Consider the following 12,019-nt stretch of genomic DNA (forward strand, 5'->3'; position numbering starts at 1 on the left):
ACGCAGACTAAATCATATGCCACGATGCCGTGGTTCTTGATTAAACTTCAAAGTAAAGATTCACGTGGATGGGTATTATGTTTTCTTATAGATTAACATATTACCAGTAGGTATCACGACCAATTAATTTATTTCTTATGTGAAAGAATTAACAATGTGTCAAATCACTAATTTCAAGTGAAATCTCGGGACCACCTATAAATTTGTGTTTCTATCTTCCAGTTCGTCGTAATAAGGTTTCAATGATGATGATGCTTTTTATTTATTTATTTATTTAGTTTTATGTTTTTCAAAAGAATATGGATCATCTATCAAAAAGTAAGGATGGCTCTTTGTCTTCGGCCAAAAACGAGAGGATGGCTCCATATCAAAGTCTTTTGGTTGTTCTTTTCTAGATTCTGCTGAAACAGACACAACCACAAACAAGAGGCAAGCTAGAAAAAATGCTGTCAAAAAGTGAGTACTTTAATCCCAATTAGTAAATACTTTGCCTCTGCATTAATTCATGATTTAACTCCAATTTGCAATGAGTACTATATTATATACAATATCATCTAGGATATGTATATCTATTATTAATAAACAAAAATATTTTGTTATACTAGTTATTGATGAGGAGTGATCTTTCTTTTTTATCGGTTACAAAGAGATATGAAATGGTTTTATAATTTATTAGATCAGTTACACGTTTAGCTTATATACTAAAACAAAGAAAGATATTAAATCCATAACTTGCGCAAAGTCATACGGAAAAACTCGTCTTAATCTATTAAAATTGAGAATTTCATAATCATTACTTAGTTGTTGGCGTCAGAGCATTCTTATTTCAATTAAACAAACTAGTTGTTTGTGTTTAATTGAATGTTACATTATAATTTCCTGTTTAATTAATTGAAGAATTGACTTCACACCCTAGCTAACACATTCACATTTGTCAAGTTAGATTATTTAAAACCTCATGCCCACATACATGCAATTCAAAATTCAATTTAAATGTGGACAAATATTAAACACTTAGCAACAAAAGCTCTCTTTTCTTACCCTGCGAACATATACAAATTATGGCACTTGCTTCCAAAAATTTGACTAAAGAACATACTAGAACTTCTTTCTTCAGTTATACAGAGGCCCCTATTAGGATCTTGCCTGTTTGGTACAATATATAATATTATACGTGATATTATAAGTTTATACTATACGTTATGACATTTTTAGTTATTTAGTGTGACTATCGTATAGTATAAGCTTATACAGCAGGATTCCTTTATACATCAAAATAATATATAACTTAATCATGCCTAGGAGGGTAGGATTATGCCTGATAAGGAATTGATGTATTAACTAATGCAATTTTCAAGAATTAATATATTATTTTAATATTAATATATTAAAAATAAAAATAAATTTTCAATATGTAAACTTTTTAAAATATTGGATATTTTTATTTATATAAAAATTAGTATATTTCTTGGACACACTGATCAGCAGATTTCTATAAAAATTAATTTCATATAATATATTTGGAAGAATTATATAATTTTATTATTAAAAGATATTTTTGTCAAAAATATTTATTTTTATCTTATCTAGTATTATACAGTGTATTACCAAATATTGGATGATATTATTTTATACAATATCATATCAAATGCTGAATGATATTAAAATTTAATCAGATCTTATACTATCAGGTATTATATGTATCAAACATGCCCTCGGGAGGGAGAGAGGGGAAATGGGATTTTGGGGATTGTTCACCCCCTACCATAACAAGGAGAAGTGCCCTATGAGCAAAGGCTTATCTGTTGAGCATACAGAGTTTCTCCTCCAACCAAAAAAAAAAACTATTTTTCTTCCTTTGATATCTGTACAGAGTTTAGTTCTTTAAAGTTCGTAAGTCATTCCCACTTTGACCAAACGTTTGTGGGGGATATCAAATATTTTGTCACTCTGTCTCAAGTTTTTCTTCAAGAAATTGTAGGCATAATCTATCAAAATCCTCTTTCCAATGTTAGCTCCTTTGCTAGCAATCACCTCGTTTTCACCAATCAAGTGAACAATACCTGCACGTGATGCTTTTTCTACTGCCTCAATCTCTTTCTCGATTGCCTCTTGTAGTCTTTCTTCATTACTAGCTTCAAGTGCTCCATCAACCTTATCAACATTCAATTTTTCATCATATTGATCATTCTGAAGCTCCATTTGTGACAACCAAAACTCCTTAGCAATAAATTCCTTCAATCTTTCAACAAGCAACTTGTCAAAAGGCTCATTCTCATTGCGGACATCAGTGTATCCATATCTAGCAACACATCGGAATATGTTCAGATCTTTTGGTTCAACTCGGCGAAAAAGGAACCGTTCTTCCATTGGAACTTTGCTAATAGGCAAGGATTTGATGGAAACAAAGACAAGGACAGAGTGCAGTGCAGGCACATTTGCCACATAATGCTTGAAAATAGGTGGGATACCTTGAACAAGCTCTGAGTAAAACATTGCAAGACCAGGTACTCGACACAAATTTGTGTCAGCAGCAATCTCTCTAACCTTCTCTGGAGAAACCTTATGATCCAATTCATAATAGTACTTCCTTCGGTACACATTGTTCCAAACATACATGATGATCATTAACACCGCAGCAAGTGTAAGAGGAAGATACCCTCCTTGGTCAAATTTGTATAAAACTGAGCTCAAATAAACAAGCTCCACAGAACCAATGACGAGTACATAGCTAATAACAAGAAGAATGTGGGTCTTCCATATCATGATCATGATTAGCACGAGGAAAGCAGATGTAAGTGTCATTACAAACACCACTGCTATACCTGCATTGCACAAGTGTATCTATTCAGAATTTTCCTTGTTCATAATATTTTACTCGTAAACAATGGCTTGTTTATACTATCAAGTGAGACTAAAGTCTAAAAGAAAAAGGTTATAATAGAATGAGTTACCGTAGGCATTGCCAATTTTTGTGGTGGTTTTAAACCCAACAGTGATGGCAATACAAGCAATCATGAGGATGTAATTAACTTCTGGGATATAAACTTGTCCTTCATGCTTGGTTGATGTATGTACAATTTGCACACGTGGAAAACATCCCAATGCTAGGGATTGTTGGATTATAGAGAATGTTCCAGAGATCATGGCTTGAGAAGCTATGATTGCTGCCAAAACAGCAATCACAAACATTGGCCAATATAAAGGGTCTGCAAAACATGAAGCCATATTTAATTAGTTGTTATAAAACAATCTTGTTTTATTTTTTATTTTCTGTAATTATTAAATTGGTTATGTTCATGGTCTTAAACTTTTTAAGTGGTTAGAAAAGTTACCTGGTATGGACTTGTAGAATGTTTCGCTAACAAGATCATTGTTTTTGCGAAGAAACGAGGCCTGTCCAGCATAAGCCAATATGAGAGCAGGGTATGTCACAGAGCACATACTTATCTGTATGGACCGAACCGTGAAATGTCCAACATCAGCAAATAGTGCTTCAGTTCCTGCAATAAGAAAAAAATTCACATCATATCTAGAGTTGTGGACTGCACAAGATTAAGAAAGATTAGGAGTTTTATACACAACACTGAAATCGTATATGAACCTGTTATGGCCAACACAACGCCACCAAGAGAAATCCAAGCATCTTTCTTGTTCCTGCTGAAATAATCTACTATGTATTTTGGATTTATTGCTTTAATGACCGTTGCGTCATACTTGATGAAATTGTACACGCCAATGCCTGCGATGAAGGTGAACCACAAACAGATAATGGGAGCAAAACTGTATCCCACTTTATCAGTTCCTAGCCTCTGAACCATGAAAAGGCCCACCAAGATTGCTACGGATATCAAAACAATCTGATCTGTGTACAAAAAACAGAACTTGCATTAATTATTATCATAATCAGGATTAATAAAACTAAATGTAGCTATTAGTACTATTGTTACATTATTTTTGTATCCTAATATTTATTTGAGGTTGAAAGGGTGCCCTTGAAATTAATTGTTTTTAAAAACTTAGCATTCTAATGTAGCTTGCAAAAATTCAATATTTTAATCGATTATTATTATTACAAGTATTTAAGATAAGGTCAGGTGATAATAATTTGGGAAAATTTTACACAAAGGACACATTATAAGACTTATATACTTAGAGCCCTACTTACCTTTACTTTTCTTTCATTACTTTTGCTATCAACAGAGATTAAAAAAAAAAGTACTTACCGTCAGTTATTTGGGTAGCAGCTTGCTTGATCCCTCCCACAGCAGATAAAACTGCAACAAAACGAAATATATACTATTTAGTATATTTATCTCATGATGAAAATACAAAAAAAAAAACTGCATTCTTATCATATTTTGTATATTCATTATAAATAAAAGAAACAAAAGGCATGTCATAAACAAACAAATAAAATTATATTATAAACTAACCAGAGATGCAAGGGGTGAGAACACCATCACCAATGACCATGGAAGTGCCGAGCATGGTAGCAAATAAGAGGAAGAGCTTCATAAAGTGGCTATTCTCAAGCTTAGACTTAAGCTTTGATGCTCTTTTCTCACGTTTGTTCGGCAACTCTAGCTGGTAATTAGACACCTCTGTGTCCTCTAGTTGTTGATTCGGAATAAGTCCAACTTTGGCGTAACGGCATATTAGAGAGTACAAAGCAAAAGTCCCTCCTACAAAATGTTTAAACTTAATACATGTTAGTAACAAAAAGTATTTATAATTAGTTATTGAACATTGTAAGAAATAAAAATAAAAATAAAAAAATAAGAGAATTAATAAAGAATGCAAGTACCGTCTCCATTATCGTTTGCCCGTAACACAACGAAGACATACTTAAGAAGAGGGATGAGAGTGATGGTATAAAAGATCAAGGAAAGAACTCCTAATATGTCATCGTTGTGTTTTATGCCATCTGTGAAGGTGCTTGAATACACATACAACGGTGATGTTCCAATATCTCCATACACTATTCCAATACTTTGAAACGCGAGTTGCAGTATCACTGTCATCGCTGGTCCCTACAATCATCGTATACCAACAAACATACCCACATATTGGTCAATTAAAGTAACCCTGGCTTGGTCCACGTAAAAATGAAAGGAAAAAAATTAATTTGTTATTGGGAACAAATTAATATATAGTTCACTTAGATTAATTCCTTGTAATTGAAAAAATAAACAAAGCATGCATGATATTACGAGAAAATTTCTCAACTCTAAACTTTAAATATTAAATAAATTTACATGTACTCTGAGTTAGCTTATTCTATGGTTAACTTATTTCTTTGCTACGTGAGATTTCATTACTCACACTTGAATTGTCAATAACATATGTTTGATTTTCTTTTTATATATAGGAAAATCAGTCCCATAAACCTTAATTTTTTGAGTAGTCTACGAGACTAATCTCATCCTAGTTTAGTCATACTTAGAAATATGTCTACTAAACGAGAATCTATGATGAATGAAAGAGGAAAAATATTGGACGTACTTTAGAGGCACAGGCGTGGGAGAAACGGCGGGATTCCATTTCCAGAGAATCATATCTTCGCAACTTTTGCTTCACTTTGAGGCTGGGATGTTCAGAAACTTGAAGCTGGTGATTCTGTTCTATCCCTTCATTATTTGCTATGTTTTCCATTTCCACAACCACTGCTTCTTCTGAAGGCATTTTGATTTTGATGATTTGGGAATATTGGTCTACAAAGTTTGTACAAGTAATTTATAAGCTACAGTGTCTTCTCTTACTAACAATTAATAGGTGAACACTGGTTACGCGTTTTGAAAACGAGAAAGAAAGACAAAAATAGTGATCATTGATCACTTGCTACTTTGGGGGAGGAAACTCAGTGTGAGACGGTTCATGAAGCGGTGTTCATTAAATAGAGTTAAAAAAAGAGGGCGTAAATAAATAAATAAAAAAAGTGGGGGCGTAAGATACTCAACTTCCCACCATGTTGTAAGCAGGTGCAAACGTCAAGGTAGGCTGGTGCCTGGCGGTCCCACTTTTTATTTGGTGCATTAAATGAGAAACACGGATTCTATAAATTAAGGTTGTAATTGTAAATCCATATAATTTATAAACAATTATAACAGAAAATATATTAATAATTGCGATTTTATGTTTGTACCAAAAAAAAATTTAAATAAATATCATAGGGCACAATTTAATTCCTTATAAAAAAAATTGACTCATGATTCTTTTAAGATTTAGAATAAATTCATATTATTTTTTTTGAAAAATTAATGTGAACTTTCTTTAAATTTCAGAATGATCATAATTTCGAGTAACTAAACTTATTTTGTGTTTTAGAGAAATTGCAAGAGTGAACTTTCTTTTAAAAAAAAATTAAAATAAGTTTCATAATTTTTGGTGATAACTCAAAATATACTTTATTTCAAAAAAAAAGAAAAAAAGAAAAGTAATAATGCAATGAGAACATAGTCCGCATTGGTCGCACCCTTTGCTTGACTGGCCAGTAAGTAATTTAGCCACCTGAGTTATCTAATCACACGTTTGTTTAACTAATTACCTAAGCTTCTTGGATACCTATACTAAATAGCAGTTGCCTAAAAAATTCATTGCGATTAAGGGGAGAGAAAATACCTCACACAATCCCAAATGAATCTCATCTTTCTACTTAAATGACAAGGATTTTAACGTATAACCGTACGTTTCTCTTTGAAACTCAAATCTCAGCATTAAACTGAAGATTCTCACTCAACTGAACTGTTACTCCCACCCAGATATATTCATGACCGCTTTTTAATTTTTTTTTTTAAATAATTTTACAACTTTCAAAAGTATTAAATATGTTATATAAAAATTAACACAGTTTATATACAAAAAAAAAATAACACAGTTATACTTTTTTAGTGGAGACTGTTATTCCTATATTTAATGGTTAGACTAAAAGTTGAAATCTATATACAAGTTGAATAAGGAACTCAAATATTTACTACATATTTAATGTCGATGGATATGCTTTTCTCAATAATTTTTTTTAGAAAGAAAAAATAGTACATTTGTAATATTTTAATGTACTCAAATGAGTTTGAAAAAATTGAAAATCTTTCTACTAAAAGAGGGATTAAGTTTCTTATATTGCATGATATAATTTTATCTCATTCAATATATAAAAAAGTATGTGAGATTCATTAATTAAGGAGAAAAGAGAGAGAAAAAAAAATAGACCTCATTCATTTTTTGTATGTATATGAGACAAAGTTATCTAGTACAACATGAAAAATGAATCCTTTTATATTTTATTTAACATGACAGGATCATATGAGAAATCATAATTATATAAAAGTGGAGCAATGATAATAATTTTGTAACTATTTATTTTAATTTTTTTTTTTTCTCTTTTCTTGTCACCGTTATATGGTTATGTTTTCTCAATATAATAATGTCATATTAAATAAAATATGAGAGATTTTAACCCTTGCAACATAAGAAACCTATTTCTCATATATATAATTAAATAAACAAGACAGGATAATTATCTGAACCAGCCCATAATATCTAAACCAGCTCATATTACAATTTTTATCTTTTAGCTAAAGCAGTTCATAATATTGAACAGATGAGAGTGTGTGAAATAGAAATAACATTAAAAAAATTTGACGTGCATATTTGAGAGTATATTTTCCCCACCCGTGTTGCAGACTATTCCATTTCCACACACTGCTGTTTTATGTGCATCGATCGTCGTCGTCCAGTTTCATGTGATAAACACGGGACACCGGTGAGAAACAAACACGTAAAAGTGTGGAGTAGTTTACGGGCTCGTGATTGCGACCGTGACGCCTTACCAATTATCGCGACGGAGGAGAGTAATGCTTTCCCTCGCCCGCTCTCATTTTTCATACCCGGTATCTATCAAAATTTTGTGAGTATTTGCAAAATCTTAAAATAAATTTTGAATTTTTTTAAAAAAAATTAAAATATATGTTAACATCATATGTTACAACTTCACTTGATAATTTAAAAATTTTATAAATAACAAACCAAGTTATCAATGTTCATATTCGAACCTTGTAAATGAAAAAAATAAAAATTAGATTATGTTTGATACAAGAGGATCGGGATGTTCAATCGTTGGTTGGTAATTATATTTTGGATTTGTACTCTTGTGGGATCTATAGAAAGACGCCGCAAATGGTAGCATATCATTGTACACAATAATAATTTTGCATCAATAGTATATTTTTGTTAATAATAAATATTTTTTTGAAGTTAACCCAACTCTAATTACAAGTTGGTTCCCACGAACTTCGACTCTTTAAGCTAGCTATGTGATTAATCCGAAATACGAAATGAAACAGAAATAAAAATATTTAAACTTCGTTCAATAATAATATATGTAGATGGAATCGATGCCATTTTCTATGCATTTATTCATTTTTATTTTTGTTTTTATTTTTATTTTTAGTTTTAGGTAGACAACCACTTACTCAATTCTACTACTAACAACTCACGTATCATGTTAATAATGTTTTCAGCATAGATTCGATTCTTATCCTTGATTCCTTTTGCTCTTCACAATGAGTAATTCTCAAGGATGACACGGTTACGAGAGTTTTTGTTGTCCCTAGATGTGGGAATCGGCATCTACCATGCATTTCCATGTTCCAATTTAGTCAAAGTCATTAGTCACGTGATTATATTTGCAGCTTTTTCAGAGTTCACTTGTCATTTGCCTTCTTCCTTTTGCGACTTGTAATTTGCAACACCTGTTTTGCCCTTTTTGCGGCCCCCATGATAATGAAAGCTGCCTTTGGAATTGTCAAAAGGTGTCAACCTCCAATCGGAACTGGGCCACGAACCTCTCATCTGAATGTTATTTTAATTACATTTTAAGTATGATTCGAGAAAAATAATAATAGCAAATCGAATAAGGTCCGTAACATGATTCCAGTAATTTTATGAGATTTCGTTGAATTTTATTTGAATAAAATTGATAACATTTGTACATTAAAACTTTAGTGCAGATTATAATTTTACCCACTTGAGGAGTTCAGTGGGGAAAAAAAAATTGTAAGGAAACGACTGTTGAGCTTTACGTAAAACGATCGTATGAAAACTCATAAATTTTATACCCCGTTTTTAAAAGAATAATTTAAAGAAATAAAGTGTATTTTACTTTAAAAATTATATGCAAGAATTGTCAGCTGAAATAGTTGAGAGGAGAAGATATTTGCGCTACAAGACGTTTAAAAATGTCGATGCACCATTGGCATAGTACTAAGTAGGCCAGTTTTTACGCAAAACACGGAGTGAACAAAATTTCAAGGATGACAACTTTGAAATTAAGAGAAGGGACCATTAGCAAGTCGGCTATTGTTGATTACCATAATGACCCTAGCAAAGTAAAATTCAACTTTTGAAAACCCAAAAGGTGATTCATTTGCGTGGTGAAAAATTAATGTATCTAGTATCCACACTAGAAGATATTTAAATTTTGGATAAAATGCAGATTAGATCCATAAAGTTTAAACCATTTCTTCATTTGGTAATCCAAAAACTGTTTAATATTTATAATATCCATGACCGTTGGTGAAATGTGAAGCCTTTAGGTGGCGTTTGACACAAGAGAAATAAAAATTTATAGAGAAATACAATTACTAAGAAAATGATAAGAAAATAAGTTTGATAAAAAAAATTTAAAAAAGATATTTGGTTGACCGAAATATTATCGAAAAAATTTGCAAGAGTGTTATTGTGGAATATTTTTTATTACACCATTTTTTCACTTCCCCATCCATATCCAAAATACCACCCCTTGAGGTGTATTTTCGAACAGTGTTATTGTGCCAAAAATCAACACAAACCAGTTTCCTATCCATCCAAGGTGCTTAGTATTTTTTTTTTTTCAATAACTTCTACCAAACGTGATATACATCAATGTCCATTCACACTTTCCTATCAAACTTAAAATAAAACTTGTATCAAACACACCCTTAATGACTGTTGGTGGTTATCCCAAATCTGCCTGACATAACTCTCTCTTTTTTCCCTCTCCTCGGCACCATTATTTAAAGTGTTTCTCTTTTCTCATGTCACATGAGATATCATTTCTCATGTCATAGATACAATATGTGGTAGGACTCACCACTTATTAAAAAAGACAAAAAAAAAATAGCATGATTTTTTATGTCTCATAACATTAGAAAACTATCTCCTGTTACATGAGAAAATAATTTCCCTTATTTAAAAATCCTTGTTTTATCCATACTCTCTCCCTCAAGCCAACATGAGAATAACGTCTTGAAAATTATTCGATTGTGAAAGCAAAATTTTCCAGTCATATATGTGGGATCGCTGGCTGATAGATATATTAGTATGATAAAATAATTATGTTAAATTTATTTCAAATTTTTTTGATACAATAATGATGCAGATTTGAGCTTGGGACTTCATGTAAATTATTTAAATTTCCCGTACCGATACTGACGTTAGTGGCTTTTTATTCAAATTTAATTTAAAGAATTAAATGGTAAAAAAAAAAACCTTGACATGGGTTATTTTAAAAAAAAAATGAGAGGAAAATAATAAATTACCCTTAATTGTAATCGTAATATAATATAGGTGCATTTAATTTACCCCTTAATCTCATAGAACGAGCAAATTGATTGATTTAATATGAGAAGCAAGATTCATAAATCCCGTTTGTCATGGACAATTATATCTAAAGGCCTAATAAAGAACAATTCTATGACAACTGTGCAAGAAAACAACTGAGCTTATAAATAGAAGACACATAACTCATATTCACAAGTAAAATTTTATAAATAGGAAGTAAAGTTTATATATATGACTTAATATCTCTTTTACTATATGTTATCACTGTACACACTTCGTTGACTTATGCCGGTGACTTTCCATCTCTAAATATCTATGGGTTAAACATTTCTGTCACGTAGAGACAGAACACACTACTCTAGGTTCATCATGTTTTGATCAGTAGAAAATTCAGCCTCGATGGCTGATAATTGTAGTCCGTCTTCAACGTGCCGTGGTGCTGTGCTATGTTCGTCATCAAAATTGATGTCGATTTTGTAAAAGAAATAAAATTGATATCTTGCTCTGCGGGAGTCTTTTCTTAGACAATATCGACGAACCAGCCAAGGATTGTATTGGCTCAAATGCGCCAAAAATAATGTATGCGTCACTTCACCATCACAGTTGCTAAATGACTGTTCGATGCCATAGCAATTATTGTACTATTTCAGAAATATTAGGGTAGATATTTACAAAAACAATCTAATGTGTACGCACTGCAAGAAAATTGCTTCGCGTTTATTAGACAAAATAAATAAAACATAATCTCCACGAAAATAACGTAAAAGTAATACTCAAAAAATCATATTTATTTTGTTGAATATTTTAAAAAATAAAAAAAAGGAGCTTCCATAGTCAAAGGATGATGACATACCTTTGTTGTTGTCAGTCAATGAATCACCAGTTAAGGAAACTAATTGTAACTTTGACTTGAAGAGAGGTTCTTTGTTAATATTATATTGAGAAATTGTCTTCGAACGCTTAGGTTGATTGATAAGTGTGAATGTAAGGTATTTAAGATTGCAAGAAGAAATTATACTTAGGAGTGGGGTCATCACGCTCTTTGAATCTTAATCTTTTTATTTTTCAGTTTTCTACATTGTTCTTTCAATGTTAATTAGTTGCATTTGTGAATGGGTCTAGGAATAAGGGAATGTTTTCTTCGTGTGGGTGGAGAAATAGCTTTCTTTTTCCACATTGTTAGCCATCATTTATCAACTCATACACCAATGACATTAACTCTTGGAGATTTTCTACACTAAAACCGCATACCAATTACTCCACTCCCGTGTGCGTTTCCTCCTCTTCCTCAAGCAACAAGCCAACAACAATGAACCACGGCTATTTCTCATGTTCAAATTATTAATTAATAAAATTTACAAGTATGACATTCCAATTTCTTTATCTTGTTTCAGTCCTAGTTAATTATTAGCTAGTGCAA

The 12,019-nt window shown here is 31.5% G+C and overlaps 1 protein-coding gene across 1 annotated transcript; it reads right to left on the bottom strand.

The window, feature by feature from the left end:
* Positions 1 to 1,595: 1,595 nt before the first annotated feature.
* Positions 1,596 to 5,871, bottom strand: LOC133312226 (potassium transporter 5-like). Its single transcript, XM_061513402.1, has 8 exons — positions 5,506 to 5,871; positions 4,808 to 5,033; positions 4,437 to 4,685; positions 4,227 to 4,277; positions 3,605 to 3,865; positions 3,336 to 3,503; positions 2,955 to 3,209; positions 1,596 to 2,825 (listed from the first exon to the last, which is right to left on the bottom strand). The coding sequence occupies exons 1-8, from the start codon at positions 5,683 to 5,685 to the stop codon at positions 1,885 to 1,887; spliced, it is 2,331 nt and encodes a 776-aa protein (XP_061369386.1). The 5' UTR covers positions 5,686 to 5,871; the 3' UTR covers positions 1,596 to 1,884.
* Between the last annotated feature and the right edge of the window lie 6,148 nt (positions 5,872 to 12,019).

This window comes from Gastrolobium bilobum, unplaced genomic scaffold (assembly GCF_033153095.1).
Source record: "Gastrolobium bilobum isolate Gb01-03AN ecotype WA unplaced genomic scaffold, APGP_CSIRO_Gbil_v1 utg6685, whole genome shotgun sequence".
NCBI classification, from domain to species: Eukaryota; Viridiplantae; Streptophyta; class Magnoliopsida; order Fabales; family Fabaceae; genus Gastrolobium; species Gastrolobium bilobum.

Excerpts from the sequence above, each read along its gene's own strand:
- LOC133312226 (XM_061513402.1), bottom strand. The coding sequence starts at position 5,685 with ATGCCTTCAGAAGAAGCAGTGGTTGTGGAAATGGAAAACATAGCAAAT. Across the intron at positions 5,034-5,505 it reads CCCACGCCTGTGCCTCTAAA|GGACCAGCGATGACAGTGAT; the intron begins GTACGTCCAATA and ends CGATGATTGTAG. Across the intron at positions 2,826-2,954 it reads AAAAATTGGCAATGCCTACG|GTATAGCAGTGGTGTTTGTA; the intron begins GTAACTCATTCT and ends TGTGCAATGCAG.